General features: G+C 37.9%; 1 protein-coding gene across 1 annotated transcript; it reads left to right on the top strand.

Annotated features, from left to right (window-relative positions):
- Positions 1–256: 256 nt before the first annotated feature.
- On the top strand, positions 257–17,126 carry Cenph (centromere protein H). Its single transcript, XM_076856108.1, has 9 exons — positions 257–390; positions 3,681–3,736; positions 7,193–7,241; positions 7,625–7,699; positions 9,685–9,741; positions 12,745–12,808; positions 13,725–13,776; positions 16,240–16,403; positions 17,034–17,126. The coding sequence occupies exons 1-9, from the start codon at positions 257–259 to the stop codon at positions 17,124–17,126; spliced, it is 744 nt and encodes a 247-aa protein (XP_076712223.1).
- The last annotated feature ends 8,619 nt before the right edge of the window (positions 17,127–25,745 follow it).

Below are 25,745 nucleotides of genomic sequence, written 5' to 3'. Positions count from 1 at the left end.
GACAAGCTCTACCACTGAATCACACCATCAGCCCAGTTCTTTGAACTTGTCGCTCGTGGTCCATAACGAGCTCGACTAACTGGACCAGCACGAAATCTAAGAATACAGTAATCTCGGCAACCGGAGGGCGGGAGGGGGTGTGGCCCTGGGGCGGAAGAGGCGGGGCTCGCGGCTCCTTCCGGGCATCGAATTTGTGGCGGGAAAAGCGGCCCCTTCAGAACCGCCTTACTTCTCTAACAGTGTTTTCGTGTCGGCAATGGAGCGACATCTCCAGGAGCAAACTGCCGCAGAGTCGGCGGATTCCGGAGGGGCAGGCAGGGCAGGCGGGCTGCCGCAGGTCGCCGGCGCCCAGGAGGCACGCAGCGACGACCGAATGACCCTGCTGCTCAGGTTGTTCCCTCCCGCCGCCTCCTCGGAGCCGAGTGGGCGCCCGGGCTCAGGGCTCCTCTCCTTTCTCCTCTGTAAGACCAGGGTTCGAATTAGGACGCGGTCACTTAATGGCTTCGTTACTCACCACAATATTCACTTAAACTCTTTAGTGTCTTCTGCGAAAAGTAGAGAAATTGACACCCTCCTGGGAGAGATGCTAAGGGTGTTTAATTGAGACCCTCTGGAAGTGTTCAGCCCAGAGTCCTTAGGAAGCTCCTCCGGAGCTGCAACTTTCCCCACCCTTTCTCCCAGCTCACGCCCTGGAGCTCCCAATTTTTCTGGCAAGACGAGGGACAGGGGCTGGGGATGTAGCTTAAGCGGTAGCGCGCTCGCCTGGCATGCGCGGGGCGCTGGGTTCGATCCTCAGCACCACATAAAAATAAAATAAAGATGTTGTGTCCACCGAAAAACTAAAAAATAAATATTAAAAAATTCTCTCTCTCTCTCTCTCTCAGAAAAAAAAAAAGATGAGAGACACACCCAGGCCAAATACAGGAAAGAAGATGTCCCACCCCTTTTCAAAAAAATTGTTTTTATTGCTGCATTATAATTATACGTACTACTGGGATTCATTGTGACATATTCATACATCCATATAACATAATTTGATAAATCTTAGCTTTTTAAAATATTTTTAGTTGTAGATGCACACTTTATTTTGTTTATTTTTATGTGATGCTGAGTGAGGATCAAACCCAGTGCCTCACATAAGCTAGGCAAGCATTCTACCACTGAGCTACAGCCCCAGCCCCATCTTAACTTCTTTTAGATGAGTACCTAATAGATGGTAAACACTTGATAAATTTTGACCACGATGCTTCTAGTCTGGAGAGGTCTCCCCCAATTCTGCTAGTGCACATGTGGATCCTTCCATTGTCCCTCCCAGTCTGCATTTTTTGACTTCTGGGATTATGGGCCCATGCCTTGTCCTGGATCTTCCGGATGTCACTGAAACCTGAGGTGCCCTAGCCATCCAGAGGCACCTCCCGGGGACTTTAAGGCCCCACCCAAGAGCCAGTAGCAGCTGCTGTCTGATGTCCTCTCTGAGAGTTCCAGCGGTGGGCAAGGGAGACTCCCAGCATGCAGGATGCCAAGAGGCTGCATCTATAGGCGATGTTGCCCCCCAAAAGCCAGTTGCAAGGCTTCAGATCTCGCCCACCCCTTTCTTTTATGGCCTTGACCCTTTGTAGTTCTAAAGCTTCATTTGTTATGTGTACCAAGAGGATTGGTTTGTGCTTTTCCATTAAACAGTTGGTAGGGAAGATTTGATGACAAGAGACATCAATCTTCTAAAAAAAGTGGGTTGACTAAGGCCCTAGGCCATATCCACCCTGCAGGTTTTTTTGTTTTTGTGGGGTGTGTGTGTGTGTGTGTTTGTGTGTTTGTCCTCATCCTCTGAAACTAAGAATATTTTGTCATGCATGTCTGCAACTCAGAAGGCTATGACAGAAGGATTGCAAATTTGAGGCCAGCCTCAGCAATTTAGGGAGGCCCTAAACAACTTAGCAAGACCCTGTCTCAATCCCTAGTACCAAAAGAAGAAGAAAAATAGTATGTTTCCCCATTTAAATGGTTGTGGGGGGCACCCTGAGGTTGTGGCTCAGTGGTAGAGGGCTTGCCTAGCACTGGGTTCAATACTCAGCACTGCATATAAATAAAAAATTAAAGGTCCTTTGACAACTAAAAATATATATATGTGTGTGTGTGTATAATGGTTGGCAGGAAATCACAAGAATATTTCATAACACATGGAAATTATATGAAATTTAGATTGCAGCACTCATAAGTAAAGTTTTATTGAAACACAACTTTCCCATTACAAGGGTGAAGCTGAGTCCTTAAGACAGACCATAGGACTCCCAAAGTTTAAACTATTTGCTGAGTGGTCCTTTTTTTTTTTTTTTTTTTTTTTCTGGTAGTGCTGGGGATTGAACCTAACCATGTGCCAAGCCAGTGCTCTACCACTGGAGCTATATTCTCAGCCCTGTAGACCTTTATTCTAAATCATAACAAGGGTATTTTGCCTTAAGAATTGTTATATTTCAGCTTTACATTGCTTCAAAAGGTCTTGACTACTCAATAAATTTTACACCCTCCTTTTTAACATTCCCTCCAAAACTGGGTGTAGTGGAGCACCCTTGATTTTGTTTGTTATTATTGTTTTTCTTTTATTTTTAAGCTGTGCTGGGAATAGAATCCAGGGCCTCCTGCATGCCAGTCAAGCACTCTACCACTGAGCCACATCCTGACTTAGTGGAACATCCTTATAATCCCATCTACTCTGGAGGAGACTGAGGCAAGAGGATCGAAAATTTGAGGCAATTTAGGGAGATGCTGTATTTTGTTGAAGGACTGGGAATGTAACTCATTGGCATAGTGCTCCTAGGTTCAATCTCCAGTACTGTAAAAATTTTCTCCTGCCCACAATTAAAATAATATTAAAAATGCAAGATTTTTTTTCATTTCAGCTAAGAAAGGAATTATTCTTTCAGTGTATCTTATAGAATGCTAGTCTACTTACCTTTAAGAAATTGCTCTTTTTATTTGGAATTTTGAAACATTAGTAATTTGCCATAGAGTTTTAAGAATTTGTCAAATGTCTCTTAGCTAATTAAATAGGTCTCCAAAGTCTCAATACAGTTTCAGAATTATGCAACTATTATGCAAATGTGTTTTGTAAATACAACTTAATAACTATCATTTTGCCCATAGCTTTTCTATTGATTTTATGTTTGATTTTTGGATTAAGGAAAATAATAGAACTAAGAAACTTTTCTCTATGAATTATTTAATTGTTCATGGAATAGTATTTTTGTGTTTTTCTCTATTTTTTGAGAATGTTATAATGTTTATGTGTAAACTGATTACAGTGTTCTTAGGTTTCATCGCTATGGTCTACGTTTGTGTGCGTGCATGTGTGTGTGTGTGTGTGTGTGTGTACGCAGCAGTTTTCATTAAGCCCCAATTCTGTCTAGCTTATTAAGAATAAATTTTAAAAGTAAATTTTAAACCTTTTCTCACAGATGCTGTTTTCCCACTGTATTTAATTTTGTGTCTTACTCTGAGGCCTTAAAGTTCCTTGTGCCTATTTTAAATAATATGAGGACAAACTGAAAGACTTTAATGCTGAGTTTCTTTATTTATGCTCATTTTGTTATATCAGCTTTTAGTGAAGATAAATTTGTTTATTGTATGACCATGAGTAAAACCTCAATCCATAATAAATGACTTTCTGTTTTCTTTGTTTTCAGGCTGAGAGCACAGACAAAACAACAACTCTTAGAATATAAGTCAATGGTTGATGCATGTGAGTAATTTCATTTTCAAATAAAGTTTTGGAAGTTTGATGATGAATATTACTCTAGGGAAAAGAAAATCAACTTTATAAAAATTTATTTATGTATATTCTACTGTAGCAAAACAAGTAAACAAAGAGACATGCAAGATAAAGTATGGTACTTGTAAGGAAGGAATAATGGAATAAGAGAGAGAGAGACTATATTAGACAGGGTGCTAGGTATGTCTTCTCTGAGAAGATGGTTTTAGAGATAATCCAAATGATGAATCCCCCTTTTCTTATAGTCCTTGTTTTCCCTGTGAGATAATTTCATTAAAACATCTGAAAATTTGGGTAGTTTAATAGTCCATACTATAAAATTACTACACTTAAAGGAAAGGACAGATTTAAAGCAGGCCACACAGGATGTTTCATTGTAATCTTTGAAAGTGGATACTTAAAGCCAAACTCAGAAAGTCAAGGGTCATATATTTTCTCTCATATGTGGAAGCTGGGGAGGAAAAAATGGGTAAGGGGGTGGAGATCTCATGAAAATCAAGGGAGATCAGTATAGTAAAGGAAAGAGACCAGGGGAAGGGAGGAGAGAAGGGAAAGGGGAAGTAACTAGAGAATGATATTGGCCAAATCATATTGTTATATTGTATGCATGTACAAATATATCTTGAGTCCCACCATTATGGTAATTACGATGAATTAGTAAAAATAAATGGGAAAGGTGCTGGGGCAGTAGCTCAGTGACAGAGCACTTGCCTAGCACATTTGAGGCCCTGGGTTAAATCCTCAGCACCACATAAAGATAAATAAATCAAATAAAGGTATTGTGTCCATCTACAACTACAAAAAAAAAAAAAATCTTAAAAAAATAAATAAATAGGGGCTAGGGTTGTAGCTCAGTGAAAGAGTGCTTACCTAGCCTGTGTGAGGCACTGGGTTCGATTCTCACCACCACATAAAAATAAATAAAATAAAGGTCCATTAACAACTAAAAAATATTTTTAAATAAATAAGTAAATGAGAGGAAAAAAAATTGGAAAAAAAGAGAGAAAGAAGATATTTAATCCTAGCTATTTGGGAGGGTAAGGTTGGAGGACTGCAAATTGAGCCCAGCCTGAGCAACATAGCAACACCCAGTATCAAAAAGAAAAACTAAGATATTTATATGAAATGATTCTTCTATCATTTTTTAAAAAGATGCTACATTGAAAGTATATTATTGATAGAGCACATGCTTACCATGCTCAAGATCATAAGACTGATCCCCAGCACACACACAAAATTAAAAATTAAAAGTAAAAAATATTACTGACTCAATTGATTAAAGAATTTATTTTTATTTTTACAATAAAAGCATTTATTTTAAGAGTATAAGTTGATGGGTTTTGACAAACACATGCATCTGTGTAACTGCTACAGTTGCGATATAAAACATTTCTCTTGTACCAAAAGATTCTCTGTGCCACTTAATGGTCAGTCCCCCCTCTAAACCCCAGTAACGATCAGTTTGATTTGTCTTCTAGAATTGTGTTGTCCAACAGAGTAGTCACTAGCACCATGTGAATGTTTTTTGTTTGTTTTTTGGTACTGGGGATTGAACTCTGGGGCACTCAACCACTGGGCCACATTCCCAGCCCTATTTTGTATTGTGTTTATAAGAGACAGGGTCTCACAGAGTTGCTTAGGCCTCACTAAATCACTGAAGCTGGCTTTGAACTAGCAGTCCTCCTGTCAGTGCACATGTGGGTTTTTAAGTTAATTAAAATTTAAGTTTACAAGTAAATTCTTTAGTTGTACTAGTCACATATCAAATGCTCAATAGCCACATGGGGCTAGTGGCTACTCTGTTGGACATCATAGACATAAAACTTTTCCATCATCATGGAAAGTCCTTAACTCTTGTTTTTCTGTTCCATAAGGTATTTGTCTGTCCTTATACAAGTACCACACTGTCTTGATTGATGTAGCTTCATAGTAAGTCTTGATATCAGTTACAATATGTCCTCCAACTTGGTGGTCCTTTTTCAAAATTGTTTTGCTATTCTAGATCCTTTGGTTTTCTACATACATTTTAATCTTAGTTTATTAATTTCTACCCAAAAAAAAGAATTTTGAATAGTATTTGAATGGGATCTAAACATCAGTGTGAGAAAAACTGTTATATTAGCACTATGGATTCTCTTAATGCATAAACATTGTGTGTCTATCCATTTGGGTAGTTAGTAGTGTTTAGTGCAGAGGTCATAATTTTGTAAACTTATCCTTATGTTTCATGGTGTTGAATGCCATTGTTCATGATAATTTTTTAATTTGAATATCTAGTTGTTGCTAATATGTAGACCTACATTTGATTTTTTTTTCCAGTGCTGGGGATCAAACTCAGGGCTTTGTATATGCTAGCTGAGCACTCCAGCATTAAGCTATACCCCCAGTCTCCCACACTTGATTTTTTTACATTAAATACCTTATTCATTTTTTACTCCTTTTTATTTTTATCATTCTAAAACTGGTCTGTCCAATATGTTAACCACTAATTCTGTGCAGCTCTTGAAATGTGGCTAGTCCTCATTGAAATGGGCTATAAATGTAAAAAAGAATGTCAAATGTTTCATTAGTAATTTTAAAGTAATTGCATGCTAAAATAAAATTTTGGTTTTATCAAGCTAAATAACTACATTAAAATTATCACTTGGGTGGCTGGGGATGTGGCTCAAGCGGTAGCGCACTCGCCTGGCATGCATGCTGCCCGGGTTTGATCCTCAGCACCACATACAAACAAAGATGTTGTGTCCGCCAATAACTAAAAAATAAATGTTAAAAAAATTCTCTCGGGGCTGGGGTTATGCCTCAGTGGTGGAGTGCTCGCCTAGCATGCATGAGGCACTGGGATCGATCCTCAGAACCACATAAATGTAAAATAAAGATATTGTGTCCACCTAAAACTAAGAAATAAAATAAATATATATATTTTTTTAATTATCTCGCTTTTACTCTCGCTTTCTCTTTAAAAAAAAAAAAAAAAATTATCACTTGGGAATGTGGCTCAGTGGTTAAGTGCCCTGGGTTCAATCCCCAGTACCAAAAAAGAAGGGGAAAAAAATAGTATCACTTGTTTCTCATTATTTTTGTAATATGAAAGTTGATTTTTTTGGCGGGGGGTGAGGGGTGGGGGTGGAGGATTACTGGGAATTGAACCCAGAACATTTTACCACTGAGCTACATCCTTAGACCTTTTTTTGTTTGTTTGTTTTGAGACAAGGTTTCACTAAGTTGCTGAATGGTAGCTGATTTTTAAAATTACTTCTTTGGGGGAATGGGGGTATAGTTCAGTGGTTGAACATGTGCTTAACATTTGATCCCCAAGACCAAAAAAATAAAATTATCCTTTTGCAGTCATAGTTTATATTACATTCCTTTTGAACAGCACTGTTCTAAACTATTACTGACTTCAAAAAAATTATTTATTTGTAGATGAAGAAAAAACTCCAGAACAAATCATTCAAGAAAACCAAATTGAAGCGTATGTCATATTTTAAAATTTTATTTGTGGTTTTTACTAAGAATTAATCATGTTATCCATGTTATAGAATTGTCTTTCTTTTTTCTTTTATTTATTTTTTCCAAATAACATGTCATGCATTTATCAGAAAATTGTTAATGTGGAATGAAAACTTATATGTAGATGAATGTTCACTGGCATTCCCTTTTATAAGATACTATGCAAGTAACTCAGAAAGTATCAGTTTACCAAATCTGTAAATATGTATAGATAAGTTGAGCTTGAAGAATTATTTCTATTCCAATAGAGGTGCTTTGCTTTTTTCAAAGTCTTAATTTACATACTTATTTCAATTGACTTTTTCTGATGTTGCTGAAATAATTTTGTTCGTGTTCCTTTAATAGTAAAGTTGAAGACCTAGAAAATGAAATTGAAGAGGTAAAAATTGCTCTTGAAATGAAAAATCTTGCATTAGCCAGGTAATTGTGTCTGTTTTTTTTTTTTTTTTCAAATCCCCTCCACAAAAACCTTTATTTACAGTTGAAATTTTGAACACAGACAATTGTGATTCTGAATCTGAAACTTCCAGGGTCTCTTGATCAAATGGGGTCACATCACATCAGGCAGGAGAGCAAACACAAAGGCCAGTCCAGCTTCTCTGACTCAAGAATATTACTCAGAGCAAGGGACAATCTGAAATGGCAGAAAACGCAAGGTCAGCTGAGAATGGGGAAATAAGCAGCCCAAGGGGACAGAAAGGCAACATTCCATGATAAATAATGCTTCCAGCTCTCCTCTACACTTCTCCAGAATGAGGGTAAAACCAGTCTAGCTCTTTGACATCAGTCCGACCTTTAGTTCCTTAAGAAATGAATGGAGTTCAAGCTTAACTGGCACCAACACATCTTGCATAATCTTTCCCTACAGGAATGTATGTCTTCAGGTAATTCCAGAATGGGGGATAGTGTCTTCTATACCTCAGTCATTCAAATAGCACCTTCAGAGCTGGGGATATAACTCTGTAGCAGAACACTTACCTAGCATGAGCAAGTCCTGGGTTTTGATTCTTAACACCGATTCAGTCAGTCTGGTCTACATCTCCCTACACTATGAGATTGCCACGGGCAGCTTGGACTTACTGTTGGGGCCTGTGGAAACATTCTCAATATTTCTCATCATGAGAGATCCATCAATGATTTTTCTAAACACTACATGCTTCCCATTCAGCCAATCACACTTAAAGAAGGTGATAAAGAACTGACAACCATTTATACTGGGGCCACTGTTTGCAACGGAAAGGCCTGGAGCTGAGTGCCTACCTTTAAATTTTCAGCTGCAAATGGCCCCAGATAAATACTGACGATTCCAGTACCATCTTCATTAACAAAATCTCCACCCTGAATCACGAAGTCTTTTATAACCCTGTGGAAGGTGCTCCCTTTGTATCCTTTTGGCACCTCATGTTTTCTGTACTCTAGTGCAGAACTGCCTAAAGTTCTTGTCTGTCCATATACAGCTGGATCTTCATGTGGCCAACCTCCTACAAGTGGCAGGAGATGGTGTGAAGCACCAGTTCATTTGAAGCACTAATCTACAATGCACGAAGGGCTCATGGAGCTACCCCAGCTCCATGCCGCTTGGCCTCTCCCACTCCTCTTCTGTCTGCCTAGCTTAACCTTTCATCCTGCCCAGTCCCTCTAATTATTACATTTTTAATGTAGGCATTATGAACTGAATAAAAAATGGTTATGGGTTCAAGGTGGAAAGAATTTTTAAACAAGATTAAATGAATTAGTCAATCATTAGTTAAATGATGATTATTACAAATTATGAACCCTTAGAGAAAAGTTACATTTTTCCTTAATATCTTCCTTTGAAGAAGTTATGTAGGATACAGTTAATGAGGAAACTTCATTTAAGAAAATGGAAATATGAGATTAAATCTCATTTGGTGTTTGAAAGGATTACATAGATTTTTTTTTAAAGCTGCTTTAATTACTTAGTGTGTCAAAAGGAAAGAGATAACTACTATTGCTGAGTTGATTGCCTTTTTATTATTAGCTACTTGAGTTTAAAAGTAATTTACAGCAGCATGTTTTAAAGTTTATGGTCAAACATGGTTTTGTATTTTATAAGTGTCCCCATTTCAGAACCACGCTGATCCCACCAAAGTGGATGGTGTAGAGAACTCATCCAGCTCAAGATGGATTCAGACTCACTTGGCCTCAGCCTCACAATGCCCAACCATGTGCTACAGCCCTGTTCATCTTGGCATTATTTCATGTTTCTATTTTATTCCTCAAAGTATTTCTTTTGGAATGCTGTTTAAAAATCTGCTTACATTTTACATATATCTTAAGGAAAATCCATCTTTAACTTGTGTTAAAAATCCATCTTTAATGTGTGTTTTTAATGTATCATAAATGTTATCCATGTTTGATAATACAGGCTTTTACCTTCTCAGGATGCAACTGTCAACTGCACTTAAAAAAAACCTGGAAAAAAATGACACCATGAATAGGTATGATTTTCTTCCCCTGACTATGGGTTTGGAAAGGAAGGGAATAATTAGGTAGTTTTACATACTGCTTTTAGTTTTGTGAATTTTAAAAAAATTGACTGTCAATGTTAGCCACTTTTAACTAGGAAATTTAAAAAAGATTAAAAGATGGAATTTTTATAGGCTCTCCCTAGGACTACAAATTTTGTAGTCCTGTTGACATCTTTTTCCAAATGGATTATGGCTGTAAGAAGCAAGTTGCATACAGAAGACCTGAAAAATTTGAAGGTTTTGGTAGTTAACATTTATTTAGTGTTAACTATTATCCAGGAACAATACTATCTTACTTAATCTAACAACAACACAATAAGATAAGAAATATATTTCTCATTTTTCATTGGTAGAAGTGAGCTTATTCAGATTAAAGAGTTTGCCAAGGAAGTTAAAATAAAAACGCTGGCTGTCAAAGTCTTCTATAACCTGTTCCCAAGAATTTGCTTGTGATCTTACCCCTCAACTCTATATTATCTTAAGATAAAATACACCTTCCATTAGCACTGAAGAAGTTCAAAGATGGATCTGAACATTTTACTGAGTGTCTTAGTTTAGACTAATTTGCATTCCTCCAATATTCTAGATAACTCTCAGATTAAAAATCCTAAAATCTGAATTTAGGTTTTCTGGACTATTGTTCCTCCATAAAAGAGAGCTTAAAACATTCTCAAGATAGTTGGTTGGGGTACAGAACAGATACATCATATGATACTCAAAGACCACAGAAAGGTCAAACAGGCCAAGACAGTGCCTTTAACATGTTTTAAAATTTATAACTATTCCAAAAAATTAACTGGAGCTGGGTGTGGTGATGCACACCTTTAATCCTAGTGACTTAGGAGGCTAAGGCAGGAAAATCACAAGTTTGAGACCAGCCTCAGCAATTTAATGAGGTCCTGAGAACTTGGTCTCAGCAATTTAATGAGGTCCCGAGAACTTTTTTTTTTCTCCATGTAATTGAGGTCCCGAGAACTTAGTCTCAAAATAAAAAATTAAAAGGGCTGGGGATGTGGTTCAATGATCAAGCACCCCTGAGTTTAGTTCCCAGTACAAAAACACATTAACTGGAACACCATTAGTTTGAACATCTCTAGTGCCTTGGGTTTTTTTATATAAGCAAACAAAAGCCCAATATGTGGTGCTGAGAATCGAACCCAGTGCCTCACACATGCTAGGCAAGTGTTCTACCACTGAGCCACAATCCCAGCTTTTAACTAGAGACTTTTGACTTTGACCAACCAAATGTATTTTCTTTGACTTGCTTTGGTGAACACTGACATTTTCTCTGCTTGTTGTAACTAATGTAAAAATGAGTTCACCTTTCCCAGGTCATGCGAAGGTTCTCCTTTTTGAGCTCTCTAAGTTTCTTAGTGTTTTACCCACCTGGCTGACTATCAGAATAATTGGAATTGTCACAGTAATCACATTGCTAGTCATAGCCCAATCCTACTGTCACAGTCTTTGAAAGTGGGAGTTGAGGAGTCCATATTTAACAAGCCTCCCAAGTGACTGTGGCATTTTGAAGCATGAGAACCACTGCTTTATCCAGTCTTATTCCACACTTTTTATTCCAGCCATACCAAACTGCCTGATCTAGGTAATTACTGCACATTTTTTAAGATTCAAGGATTTCCCTTTGTCATTTGCATAACTCTGGTTCATATTTACTACTGCTGTATACTATGGTTGTAGATTTATGTTTCTCCCCCACTGGGTTCTTTCCTCTTTGAAAATACATACTGTGTTTTGTTTTATTTTACATCCGGGTGTATGGCACAGTTCTTCCCAAGTAGTAAGCACTCAGAAACATTTTTTGAAGAAACAGGAATTGAAAGTAACTCATTGCCAGGCACTGTGGCGCACGCCTGTAATCCTGCGGCTCCGGAGGCTGAGACAGGAGGATCAAGCGTTCAAAGCCAGACTCAAAAACAGCGAGGCGCTGAGCAACTCAGTGAGACCCTGTCTCTAAATAAAATACAATATCGGGCTAGGGATGAGGCTCAGTGGTCAAGTGCCCCTGAGTTCAACCTCTAGTACTCCAAAAAAATAAGATAAAAATAATTCCGGTTACTTCCCAAAGGCCCCAATCTCCAAACACTGTTATTAAGTTTCTAATAGGCTCTGGGTGAGGTGGCTTATGCCTATAGTCCAGAGACTCTGGAGGCTGAGGCAGGGGGATCACAAATTCAAAGTCAGCAATTTAGCAAAGCCCTAAGCAATTTAGTGAGACCCCATCTTAAAATAAAAAATAAGACAAAGGGCTGGGGATGTGGGTCAGTGGTTAAGTGCCTTTGGGTTGAATCCCTAGTACCAAAAAAAAAAAAAAAGTTTCTAAACAGTGAACCTTTATAAATTACACTGAAACTATGGCCCTAAGAGCTGGAGATATAGTTCAGTTGTAGAGCATTTGCCAAGCATGCTGGAACCTTGGAACCATTGAACCTTGTTCAATACCAGTATCACAAAAAACAACAAACCAAAAACTGTAGCAGTATTCTACATTATACTTTAGTGGTGAATACATATCATCATGCATTTGTCAAAACACATTTAAAAGACCAAATGAACTTTCACGTCAACTATGGACTTTAGTTAAAGATGAGGTATCAGTGTAGTTTTATTAATTGTGACAAATGCACCACCTGGTGGTGGGGAGGCTGAGTATGTGTGGGGACAGAGTATGCAAAGTATAAGTCTTTTTCTTCCTAAATATGGAATATTTAAAAATATTCATTCTTTAATTCAATATTCTTTCTTATCTGGGACCACAATTTTTTCTAGGGAACGCATCCATAATTTTAAGAAATTTAGTTTACATCAAACTTTTCCAGATTTGTTTTGTAAGTAATGGCTTTCTACTAAGGAGTAGGGGGTTCAATAAAAGTGAATATACACTAATTGATGCCTTCATTAATGAGATATATTTATTATTTTTAGTTAAATATAATCATATTTTTTATTCCTTTGCAGTGTGCTCATGGATAACATGAAACACATATTAAAGCTGAATAAGTTAATAATGAAATCACAGCAGGTAAACTTGCACATTGGGCTACTATGCATTCTCTTGTTTTCAGAGACAACTTTTTGCTGATAACTGTATCATATGTTTAAAAAATTGGGGGCTGGGATTGTGACTCAGCAGGAGAGTGCTTGCCTAGCATGGGTGGGACCCGGGTTCGATCCTCAGCACCACATAAAAAAATAAAGGCATTGTGTTGTGTCCATCTATACCTAAAAAATAAATATTTAAAAAAAAAGGATTGCCCAAAGAAGGCTGGGTTGTAGCTCAGTGGTAGAGCGCTTGCCTCACATGCGTGAGGCACTGGGTTTGATCCTTAGCACCGCATAAAAATAAATAAATAAAATAAAGATATTGAGTTCATCTACAACTAAAAAATAAAAATAATAATAATAAAAAAAAAGATTGCCCAAAGAAAGCTGGGCTTGGTAGTGCACATTGTAATCCCAGTGGCTCAGGAGGCTGAAGCAGGAGAATCACAAGTTCAAAGCCATCCTCAGCAACTTAGCAAGACCCTGTCTCTAAATAAAATACAAAAAAGGGCTGGGGATGTGGCTCAGTGTTAAGCACCATTGGGTTTAATTAGTTTTTTAAAAACTCTTTTTTTAAAATTTTTTTTTTAGTTGTAGTTGGACACTTTATTTATTTTTATGTGGTGCTGAGGATCAAACCTAGGGCCTTGCACATGCTAGGCAAGTGCTCTACTGCTGAGCCACAACCCCAGCCCCTTTTTCATAACTCTTATTGCCAACAAATGATACAAATGATCAACATATAATTTAAACTACTATCTTCTCCCATTTGTTGTATGAAGTAGAAGAATTGAAAATGGAAACTTTAGAAAACATGGATAGATGAAATTCAATTATTTAAGTATTCTAGATTTATTCTTAAATAATATGCTTTAATCTTTTTATTTTAATAACAGGAATCTTGGGAATTAGAGGAAAAACTGCTTGATGTTAGAAAGAAGAGATTACGTATGTAGAATACTTTTTGTTGTTTTGATAGAACACATTTTTACCTACTTTGGAAATTGATAAGGCCAGATCTCTCAGCTACTGAGAAATTTTTTAATTTTCAAAATTTTGAATGTGGAAATTTTAAAAATATGAAATATATTTGCTTATTTATTCTTGTGGTTTAGAACTTTAAATAATAACAATTAATACATTCTTAGTGGGGGGAAATCAAATGATACAGAAAATTATAATGCAAAAGTCATGCTTCCTTCCCATGTGGTCTCAGTCTGATACATGTCATTAGAGATCTTCCTTCAGGCCCATAGAAAATAGTTATATATGCTAAGCCCAGTGGAACTTGCCTATAATCCCAGCTACTCAGGAGGCTATGGAAGGAGGATCACAAGTTCAAGGCCAGCCTGGGCAACTTTATTGAAACTCTGTCTCAAAAGAAAAAATAAAAAGGGTTAGGGATAGGGGAATATAGCTCAGTGGTAGAGTACCCAAGATTCAATCCCCAGTACTGAGGGATAACATATATAATTATATAATATATATAATTATATAATTATTATATAATATATAATTATTATATAATATATATAATTATATATAATTATTATATAATAATAATTATATATAATTATATAATATAATTATTATATATATAATTATATATATAATTATTTTTTTTCCAGTTGTTGATGGACCTTTATTTTATTCATTTATTTTTATGTGGTGCTGAGAATTAAACCCAGTACCTAATACATGCAAGGCAAATGCTCTACTGTTGAGCCATAACCCCAGCCCCCCAAATATAGATAATTTCTAAATAAACAGTTGATACATATGGTTCTATAGCCTTTCACTTAATTTATGATGACATGAGGTAGCTTTTTGCATTGAAACTATTAAAATGTTTATTTCAAAAGTAATATACATTCTCTATAGAAAATTTAGAAAAAGGTAAATATATATAGAAAAGGTTAATTTTTTTTTTTTTTTTTTTTTCTCAAACATCAAGAGATAATCTTTAATGCAGGGCTGGGGATGTGGCTCAAGCAGTAGCACGCTTGCCTGGCATGCGTGTGGCCCGGGTTCGGTACTCAGCACCACATACAAACAAAAATGTTGTGTCCACCAAAAATTGAAAAATAAATGTTAAAAATTCTCTCTCTCTCTCTCTCTCAAAAAAAAAATCTTTAATACATGTTTTTTTTTAATATTTTTGTTAGTTATAGGTGGAAAAAATACCTTTATTTTATTTGTTTATTTTTATGTGGTTCTGACGATTGAACCCAGTGTCTCACACATGCTAGGTAAGTGCTCTACCACTGAGCCACAACCCTGGCCCCAATGCATATTTTTTTTTAATTGGCATCACTTTTTTTTCTACTGTAAACTTTTTTTCATTTACCATCATATAGTACTGATGTCTTATTTTTAAACATTATATAGATTTGCCTCCTAGTCGGGTATGTTGGTCATCTATTCTGATCACCCTGTTGATGTTTCATTTTCTTTTTCATTGCATTCTAACCTGATTTTATTTCATTAATGACAAAGATTAAACCCTTTGAGATATACCCATTTATACTTTCAAATTGGTAGTTTAATTCTCAGAACTTTTGGGGGATATACAAAAAAATTGTTCGTGATATTTGTCCCTAGAAAAGGGGATCTTATTTTTTATTTAAAATTTAGCTTATGTGTCATTTATGTAATTAAAGGGGGGAAAGTATTTGCTTTTATTTATAGGTATCGCCTGCCTATGTTGACAACCTAGAGTAAGTTCTCTTTTACATCATGCCACTTCAAATGACAGCTGTTATTGTTGTACATAAATATTTTGAACATGTCACTGAGAACATTGTTCAACAAAGTTAAAATATTGCTGGGCATGATAGACCATGCCAGTAATCCCAACTACTCTAGAGGCTGAAGCAGGAGGATCACAAATTCCAGGTAGCCCTGGGTAATTTATTGAACCCCTGTCTCAAAATAAAAGTAAAAAATGTACAGGTACCAGACATGGTGGCACACACCTATAATCCTTGTAATTTGGGAGGGTGAGGCAGGAGGATCACAAGTCCAAGGCCAGCCTCAGCAATTTAGCAAGACCCTGTCTTAAAATAAAAACAGCTGGGAATGTGACTTAGTAGTTAAGCACCCTGGACTCAATCCCCCACCCAAAAAAGGGTAGGGGATAGTGGAAGTAGCTCAGTTGTAGAGATTACTTTCCTAGCATGCAAGAGGACCTGAGCTCAATCCCCAGTACCGCCAAAAAAAACTAATTTAAAATACTGTTATTTTGTACCAGTGAAGTCATTTTCAGATCAAAATAGAACTGTAGCCTAAAATGCTGTTTATTAAAATTTTTCTTTTGTGTAGAATAACAAAAAAAATTCTACTTCATAATTTCTAAGATCTTTGTTTATAGAATCGTCATATAAAGTATGTTGTTTTATTTTTACCTAATAGAATTAAAACAAGCCTCAGAAAGTAAGCTTTTAGAAATACAGACAGAAAAGAACAAGCAGAAAGAAGATCTGGACAATGTGGAAAATTCAGACAAGATAAAGGCCATGCAAAAAAACCTACAGAAAGAGATACAAATTACTACAGTTATTCAACATGTGTTCCAGGTAACATTTATATAAATTAGGAGAGAAGGTGTAAATAATATTTTTATAGTATTGACTTATTTAGTTTTTGATCCTAATAAATAATTCAGCACTAGAGCTGAGGATGGTCAATAACTCTGGATCATTGAGCCATAGTTTTTCAAAGAAAAACAACCAGAATTTTTATTGAATATGACCCTAATTAATGCCTCTTATCTACCACAAAAATATTGTCAACTTTTTAGAGAGTCTTGAAACATTTCAAGGGCTGAGCACTAGGTCTTTTATCTCTTTTGAAAATAAGGCTTATTACTTGTGGGTAAGTTATTGCCTTTCACCATACTAGTACAAAGTGAACTCTGAACCACATCCATAGTCTTTTTCCTCCAGTCTAGGATAGCATTACAAGTATCCTTAACAAGTAAAAGCTTATGCATTGTAATTTTTGTCTAGCATTATAGGAATCAAGGCAGCCCTACTGAAAATAGGAATAAAGACACAAGAATATACTACCATTTTTCCTCATGATCACAGAGCTACATACCAAATAATGTTCAATACATAAGACAGTGAAAAGATTTTTTTTTTAATTTTATTAAATTTTTAAAAGTACCTATAACTTAAAAAAAAATTTTTTTTTTCTTATTATAGAACCTCATTTTAGGAAGTAAAGCTAACTGGGCAGAGGATTCTGCCCTCAAGGAAACTGTTCTACAACTTGAGAAGAATCTCACCATGATCTAATTAAATATCTGTTTGGCAGATTTCAAGTGAAATATATTTCAGTGTTTTTGAAAACATTCTAATGCTGCAATTTTTTTAGCTTGAATTAACCCTATATTATGGAATCTGTTTTATATGTGATTATTAAAGTGACAGACATATTCTTTTTTTAAAATATTTATATTTAGTTATAACAATATCTTGATTTTATTTTTATGTGATGCTGAGGATCAAACCCAGTGCCTCATGCATGGTAGGCAAGCACTCTACCTCTGAGCCACAACCCCAGCCTGTGACAGACATATTCTAAAGGTGTCCAAAAATCTTAGCTTTGGGAAAGAAGACATTTAGTCCAATTCTGTTTAATGTGGACATTTTCAACATTCTTGATAGTCTCACTTCTTATTTGGAATACTTAGGTTCATTTATACATGTAGTTTTCACACAGTCCCGGCAAGTATTCTACCTCTGAGCCACAACCCCAAGTCATATGCATTTGTTTATCAACCAAAATAGTAGAAAAAAGTATAAGTGTTAACAGTTGTTGCCGCAGTCTGGCTGGGCACAAATCACGAGCCACTCACAGCTTTGTAGATTCAAACAGCAATTCTTTATTCCCGATCTCACACCGGCCTTCTACAAACATGCTCTGGGGAAATCCACATTCTCTGCCCAAATCCACACCTCCACTGGGCTTCTGTCTCCCAAATATATTCTGAATCCCGTGAGAACTCAAGGGGAACTCAGGCAGCAGGATACGCCCTATTCTAAACGGGGAACGCCCTAAACTCAGATTATCCTAAACTGGGAACACCCTAAACACGGATCCGCCCTGGTCCTTGAGCAAGGTCACCTTACATGCAATGTCACTGCAAAATGTCCTATTTCCACGAGTCCTTCCACTAAAGAAACATGGGGGTACGCTGGCAAGGAAATTGTCATACCTACTTGGCTGATGGCTCCCAGCATCTCCCCACTTCTGATTAATTAAACAACAAGTAATGTGGCTTAAGGACTGTGCCTGGTGGGTTGTCCAATTCAACATATGGTTCTAATTCGTCTTTGGAAAACTGACCTTTAGGCGTCAGCCTCCTGTCTTAGGTTGATACCACTGCAACTGGATCATACCCGTCACTGACTACCAGTCCAGCATATAGCCATACTTGTGGATAGGTCTATGCACCAGTGGGGGGATGAGGTTCTTTGCCTCACCTCTGTTGGCCCCCAAATTTGGCCTTGGTGCCAGTGGGGGAGTGAGGTTATGATTATTTGTAGTAGGATTTTTTTTAAGACTTGACTCCTTCTGGGCTGGGGTTGTAGCTCAGTAGTAGAGCGCTTGCTTCATACACATGAGGCCCTGGGTTCGATCCTCTGCCCCACATAAAAATAAAGACATTGTGACAATCTACAACTAAAAAAAAAAAAAAGACTTGGGGATGGGGTTGGGCTCAGTGGTAGAGTGCTCGCCTAGCATGCATGAGGCACTGGGTTCGATCCTCAACACCACATAAATGTAAAATAAAGATATTGTGTCCACATAAAACTTAAAAATAAATATTTTTAAAAAAGACTTGACTCCTTCATTTATTTGTATTTGTTTGGTTTTGGTGGTGCTGGGGATTAAACCCAGGACCTTGTGGATGCTAAGCAAGCACTCTAGCAACTGAGTTATCCCCAGCCCTGTAGTAGGATTTTAAAACAAATATTTTTTGTCGTAGATGGACACAATACCTTTATTTTATTTATTTATGTGGTGATGCTGAGGATTGAACCCAGTGCCCCACACATGTGAGGCAAGCACTCTACCACTGAGCTACAACCTCAACCCATGTAGATTTTGATTTTCCTATCTCCCTCTCTTCCCCCACTTCTCTCTCTCCTTTTTTTTTTTTTAAATTATTATTGTTACTTTTTGTTTTTTGATATTAGGGATTGTTTAGTTTTTATTTTTATTTATTTATTTATTTTGGTACTGAGAATTGATCCAGGTTTGCTTTTACCACTGAGCTATATCCCCAGCCCATTCTTATTTTGAGACAAGGTCTTGTTAAGTTGCTTAGGGCCTCACTAAATTACTTAGGCAGGCCTTGGACTTGCAATCCTCCTGCCTGAGTTTCCCAAGTCATTTTTATTTTTTGTACTGAGGATTGAACCCAGAGGTGCTCAACCATTGAGCCACATCCCCAGCCCTATTTTATATTTTATTTAGAGATAGGTTCTCACGGAGTTGCTTAACACCTCACTAAGTTGCTGAGTCTGGCTTTGATCCTCCTGACTCAGCCTCCCGAGCCTCTGGGATTATAGGCATGCATCACGGCACCTGCACATTTTTTATTTTGAGAAAAGATCTTACTAAATTGTTGAGCTCCTCCTGCCTTAGCCTCCCAAGTTGCTGGTGTGTGCCACTAAGCCCAGTCTCTCTTTTGGTATTTCTCTTTTCTCTTTTACCTCTCTCTCTCTTTTTTTTTTTTTTTTTTTGTTGTTGTTGTTGTTGTTGTTGTTGTAATTGCTGCTGGTTTTGTTTGCTTGTTTGGTTGTTTTTTGACAACACTAGAGATAGAACCCAGGGCCTCAAGCATGCTAGGCAAGATCTTTACCATTGAGCTACATCTGCAGGCCTTACATTTCTCTATTTAGCATATGCATTACCTTTAAAAATGAAATTTCAAAACTAAATGTTGCTTTGCTTTACTAATTAAAAAGTTGTGCTGAGCACTATGGTTTGTACCTGTAATCCCAGCAACTAGGGAGACAGAGGCAGGAGGGTTGCAAGTTCCAGCTTTACAACTTAGCAAGCCCCTGAGCAACTTAGCAAGACTTTGGCTCAGTGGTTAAACACTCCTGGGTTCAATTCCTATTACCCTGCCCCCCCAAAATAGAACTTTTTGTAGCATTTAGAAAACTTATGTTCTTTTATTGATTCAGAGCTGTTTATCATTTTTTACAGACAACATAGTGTTCTTGAAGGTATTTATACTTAAGAAGGTATATTCATTGGGCTAGGGATATAGCTCAGTTGGTAGAGTGCTTGTCTTGGATGCACAAAGCCCTGGGTTTAATCCCCAGCACACAAAATAAAAGGGGTGGTGGTATATTCGTTGAATAATAGCATTTTAAATCTGTTCTTTGGATTAATAATCAAAATAGATTTGCCTAAATTCATTCTTAATACTCTTCCTTTTCTTTGGAATATTTACAGTTTTACTTCATTTGTTTTAATAAATCATAATTTATGTGTTTTATTCTTTTTTAAGATTTTTTATTTTTTGGAAGTAGTTGGAAACAATACCTTTATTTTATTTATCTATTTTTATGTAGTGCTGAGGATTAAACCCAGGGCCTCACATGTGGTAGATGAGCTCTTGCCGTAGTCCGGCTGCAGCAAACTGCGGGGGGTGGGGTGACGACGAACAACTTGTGTACATTGATACAGCAGGAGTAGGAGCCGTTTATTGTAGGACTGGAGGGGTATTTATACATTTCACACAGCTTATCTTAATTAACATAAACTAGATACAGCAGTCAATCAATCAGGAATCTTCACACTTAATGGCTCGCTGGCGTTACTTCACAAACCACTCCCTCTGGCAAAATACCAGGCGCCATCCAGACTTGTTTACAGACTCTTAACATTTGTCAGGTGCCATCCTGACTTGTTTACAGACCCTAACAAGCTCTCTACCACTGAGCCACCATCCCAGCCCCATGTGTTTTATTCTTTTTGCCACAATATTATCTTCATAAATTATTGTAAAGAAAGTTACATTTTTTATACAAAAACATTTTGGGAAATGCCTTTTTGATCCAAAACAGCATTAAATAAATCATAGATACTATATTAATAAATCCCAATCCACAAGGTGTGGTAGCAAAAACCTGTAATCCCAGGGACTACAGAGACTGAGGTAGGAGGATCACAAGTTTGAGACTAGTCTCAGCAAGTAAGCAAAACCCAAGCAATTTAGGGAGAGACCCTGTCCTGTCTCAAAATAAAAAGGGCTGGGATGGGGGTAGGGACTGTGGCTCAGTAGTAGAGTGCTTGCCTAGTGCGGATGAGGTACTGGGTTCGATCCTCAACACCACGTAAAAATAAAGGGCTGGGATTGTGGCTCAGAAGTAGAGCACTTGCCTAGCATACATGAGGCACTCAGTTCGATCCTTAGCACCACATAAAAATAAAAAATATATTGTGTCCACCTACAGCTAAAAAAATACTTTTAAAAGGTGTGAGGGGGGAGCTAAGTTAGATCTAAATATTTTATTAAATATAATTTCACTTTTTTATCAAGAAAATAAGTTGGACTGGATACTCATCTTTTTGAGTTCTTCTGATAGATTTACAGGAAAAGGATGCATGGAACAAGAAGTATAAAAAGAAGTCAAAGTCCAGGTAAGATAGGGACATTGCTAGGCTTGGTTGTGCAAGCCTGTAATCTCAGTGATCTGGGAGGCTGAGGCTGGAGGATCAAAAGTTCAAGGCCAGCCTCAGCAATTTAGCAAGACTATATGAAAAATGAATAAGGAAATGTAGCTCAGTGGTAAAACACTGGGTTTGATCCCCAGTACCATAAATGGGGAGGGCATTAAAAGGACACAATAGATTAAGGGTGTAGCTCAGTGGTCTAATATGTGGTTAGCATGCACAAGGCCCTGGGTTCAATCCCCAGTATTCTCCTCCCCCAAAAGAGGGACACAATACAAGAGATAGGATAAGGTGTATGTTTCATGTCCTTGTAAACAAATAATAGCATTGAGGATGCAGACAAAAATCATGAGACCTAAGTAGGCTGAGTAAACAAATGATCTGATGACAGCCTCAGGAGGCTGACTGGAACTGAGGAACAAGAAATGAAGATACTATTGTGCCTTAGGTATGAGGTATGCCCCAAAGCTCATGTGTGAAACAACACAAGAATTTTCAGAAGTGAAATTTTGTTATGAAAGGTGTAACCTAATCTGTGAATTAATCCACAGATATGGGTCAACTGGACCAGAACACAAAATTTAATACTGTCAAGACCCCAAGGATTGGTCACTGCTACTGTGACTTCTAGAAGCCCAGAGAAAGTATCCTACCCTCAGCTAAATGCTATAGTAGTGGTAAGGGAAGGGAATAAGAAACAAGGAAATGGGCATGCTGGAATAGATGTATTTTCTGAGATCAGAAAATCCAATTACAAAATGGGAAGAGACACTAAGAGCAAATAATCATCTAAGATAATGCAGTGTTGCAGACACATACCTGGCTTATCTGTCTTGCAGCCATTCTTTTTTGGATGTTGACCCATTTTCCCAGCCTGATGGTCTGGAATTTTCTGAGAATTTTGTCAGGCCAACTTGAAAGCAGAGACTCCAGGAAAGCCAGGGTTGATGAATGTTTGTGCCATCTCGCTTTCTTAGTGAGGTTGCATGCCTGGCGTTCTGAGAGCCAAGTTCTACCCAATACCATGTTTTCATTTTATAGTTTTGTGCTTTTGTGCATCTGCTCCCTGCCATGCTTGTTTTCCCAAAGCTTTTTTCTTTTTCAGCTCTGATTCTTTTTTCTTTTTCCTCTTTTCTGCCTCAAGTAGAATCCATCGCTTCTCCACCCTACTCCACTTTCCCCCAACATGTCATGTACCTCTAGTTGCCCAGGTCTTGGAGGTGAATAGTTCTGGAGATTTACCTTTCTAGCAAGTTCTCCAAGTAACTTTGCCACCGATATTGTGGAAGACCTTTGCTTTTGTGGCTTAAGTAAGCTTGTCTGCCCCCTTTCGATGGCTTTTTCAAGTTGTATGCACTACCATTTAGTATCTAGATAGATCTGGGAAGATGACAGAGCTAAACTACGAGGATTTCCTATAGCAACCCTGCCTTGATTAGGGCTATGAAACCCAATTTCTTTTTCTTTTTCTAAGTTTCAATGAACCTTTATTTTATTTATTTATATGCAGGGCTGAGAATTAAACCCAGTGCCTCACACATGCTAGGCAAGAGCTCTACCATTGCACTATGACCCCAGCCCTAAAACCCAACTTTTGACCTCATTTCTGGCTCTAAATAGACTATCCTATCCTCGGACTGGAAGGGAATTATCAATATAAAAGTGTGGCACAGCTTCTGCAATTGTGGCTTACAGTCTTGGCTTACAGTTCTTTTGGGTGGGGAGATACCAGGGATTGAACTCAGAGGCACTTGACCACTGAGCCACATCTCCAGCCCTATTGTATTTTATTTAGAGATAGGGTCTCACTGAATTGCTCAGCACCTCACCATTGCTAAGACTAGCTTTGAACTTTTGTGATCCTCCTGCCTCAGCATCCTGAGCTGCTGGGATTACAGGCGTGAGCCACCATGCCCAGCTGTGACTTAACAGTCTTGAACATACATATTAAGGAGAACCTGCAATAATTGCCTCTCCAGAGCCTCAATTGCAAAAAAGCAGATCCTGAACACTGCCCCAAGAGTGATGTTGACCCCTCTGATCTCCTCCTCCCTTGCCCCATGTTTCTTCCTATCCTACCCCCATAAGTATAGAGGAGAGATCTCAAGACTAGCAAGCAGTGTTCTAACTATGGAGCAGCTTTCCTAATGCAGACTTGGGCAGAGCTGAAGTCCACAAGGCACTTCAGTTTTCCAGCAAGTTAGCCTAATTTCAGCAACTTGAAATGTTGAAATTTGCCTGTCAGCACTGAGACTTCCTGAAACCAAAACCTCTTGCACCAAGGGGTTCTTAATATCAGGGCTTTAAGGTAAGTCTGGCTGTTTTATCTCAGCAGTTTTTTTTTTTTTTTTTTTTAAGGACATCTGAGGGCATTGTTGGTTTGTGCCTTACATCCGTGAAAATCTATCCCCCACCCCTAGAAATAGGGCCAAAGAGGCTGTACTAAACCCTAACCCTTTTTCCTTCAGGGCAGAGGACTTATTTCTGTCCTCAAGCTCTCCAACTGATCTGATTTGGAACCTAAGATTCCACTGAGATTGTTTGGATTCTTAGTCCAGAAATACTTTTTGATTTGTCTTCTCACAGATTTATCACCTGTTTTCTGGTTTTATTTTAGAACGTAGGGAAAAAACCAGAAGAATTTGGATGGATGGTGCTTGAAATTTTAGCCTCTACTGATAATTCACAAGAAGAAAAAAAATGTAAAAGGCAAACAATGTTAAGGATGTATCTGTTACATTCTTAAATGTGTTTGTCTTGTAATCCTCACAGAGACCCTCTCAAGTAGGATACTGGTGGAAACTCTTTGCTTTTACTTTTTTTCTTGAGGCACTTTGTTTATTAAGTGCATGTAAAAATAGTTTCCACCAAGAAAGCATTCTGATTTTTAGCCAATTTAGGCACTATAACTATGTAACACACTAAGCCTTGCACTTAAATGAGAGGTTGTCCTTCACAGCTGGCATTGTGGAAGAGATGCTTCCATTTCTCCAGGAGCTTCTGAAATGCCTCTTTGAAGGTGGTTCTTGGTCAGTTCACAGTCTTATAGCTCAGCCTCATTGCTGAGGCAGGAGGCTAGGGATGACAAGATGTTGGAATATATCAAGATGTCAGTGGGGATCACAGAAACAGGTACCTGCTTAAGTCACCATCACCATAAGAACTGCCCTGGCTCCATAGGACCACCCACATCACCACAGAAACAGCCATAGCAACAAGTTCTGTAGAGGGCTTATCACCATAACAAATCCTGCCCCAAGTTCTGTATTCCAATTAGGTGAAAATAAAATAGCCAACCAGAAAAATGGGGCAGGGTTTCTAGTCGGGTCTGTGGGAAGGGGATATATGACAACTCAGACACTGGGGCCTTAGCTACTCTCTCTCAATCAGCCTGCTGCACTTTACAGAGTGTAATTTCACTTTCAATAAATCTATACTGTCTGCTATCTCCATGTGTCTCGTGAATTCTTTGTGATGCCTAACCCTGACATCATATTCAACCCTCCTCTGGTAACGATTGGCAAGCCATCCAGGAGGTAAGATGTCATGCCCATTTACTCCTGTTGCTCATTTTATTTTCACCTAATTAGAATATAGGACTTGTCACAGGAATCACTGTGGTGATGAATCCTTCACAGGACTTGTAGCAGGCAATCTCATGATAACATGAGTGATGCAAGCAACTACATGGTTCTGTGGCCTGGCCAACATCAGGGTGTCCTAACACCACCTCCCTGACCCAGCTTTCTCCAGACTTTCTATCAGACTCTGAAAGTACCACTTTCAGATGGAGGGGCAATTGACCCTCTCCTCAGGGAAGATCAGAATGCACCTCCTGGGAACTCTTCAGCCTGTAAGGGTGGAGATACTGTGACTTTACTGGAACCTCTGGTATCAGCCTCTCTTGCTATGTGCCTACACTGGCTCCTCAGGATTCTTTGTGTGCATTTATGCATGGATTTCCTTTTAATGTGTTTATGCCTCCTACAATTTTCTTTCTTATGCACTAGAACATGGGCCTAACCAGGAGAGCAATTACTGTCCCTTTTATTAATTAAATTTGACCAAAAAAAAAAAAAAAGTGGGAGCATGATTTGGATTGCTGGAATATGGCCACCCAGTCCCTGGCTGATAAAGTAGGCTGAGTGCTCCTTAGCCGAATTTCATTGGACTCAAAAATACAAGGGGGTTAGGGTTGTGGATCATTGGTAGAACAT

The sequence above is a fragment of the Callospermophilus lateralis genome, chromosome 5, assembly GCF_048772815.1.
Source record: "Callospermophilus lateralis isolate mCalLat2 chromosome 5, mCalLat2.hap1, whole genome shotgun sequence".
Lineage (NCBI taxonomy): Eukaryota > Metazoa > Chordata > Mammalia > Rodentia > Sciuridae > Callospermophilus > Callospermophilus lateralis.
Note: the sequence above shows the minus strand (reverse complement) of the source record. Positions and strands in the feature narration are given on the sequence as shown.

What these genes read in the sequence shown, in the direction of transcription:
- Cenph (XM_076856108.1), top strand. Translation starts at nt 257, where the DNA reads ATGGAGCGACATCTCCAGGAGCAAACTGCCGCAGAGTCGGCGGATTCC. An exon ending in AAAAATCTTGCATTAGCCAG is followed by an intron (nt 7,700 to 9,684) that starts GTAATTGTGTCT and finishes TTACCTTCTCAG; the next exon opens with GATGCAACTGTCAACTGCAC. An exon ending in AAAAATGACACCATGAATAG is followed by an intron (nt 9,742 to 12,744) that starts GTATGATTTTCT and finishes ATTCCTTTGCAG; the next exon opens with TGTGCTCATGGATAACATGA.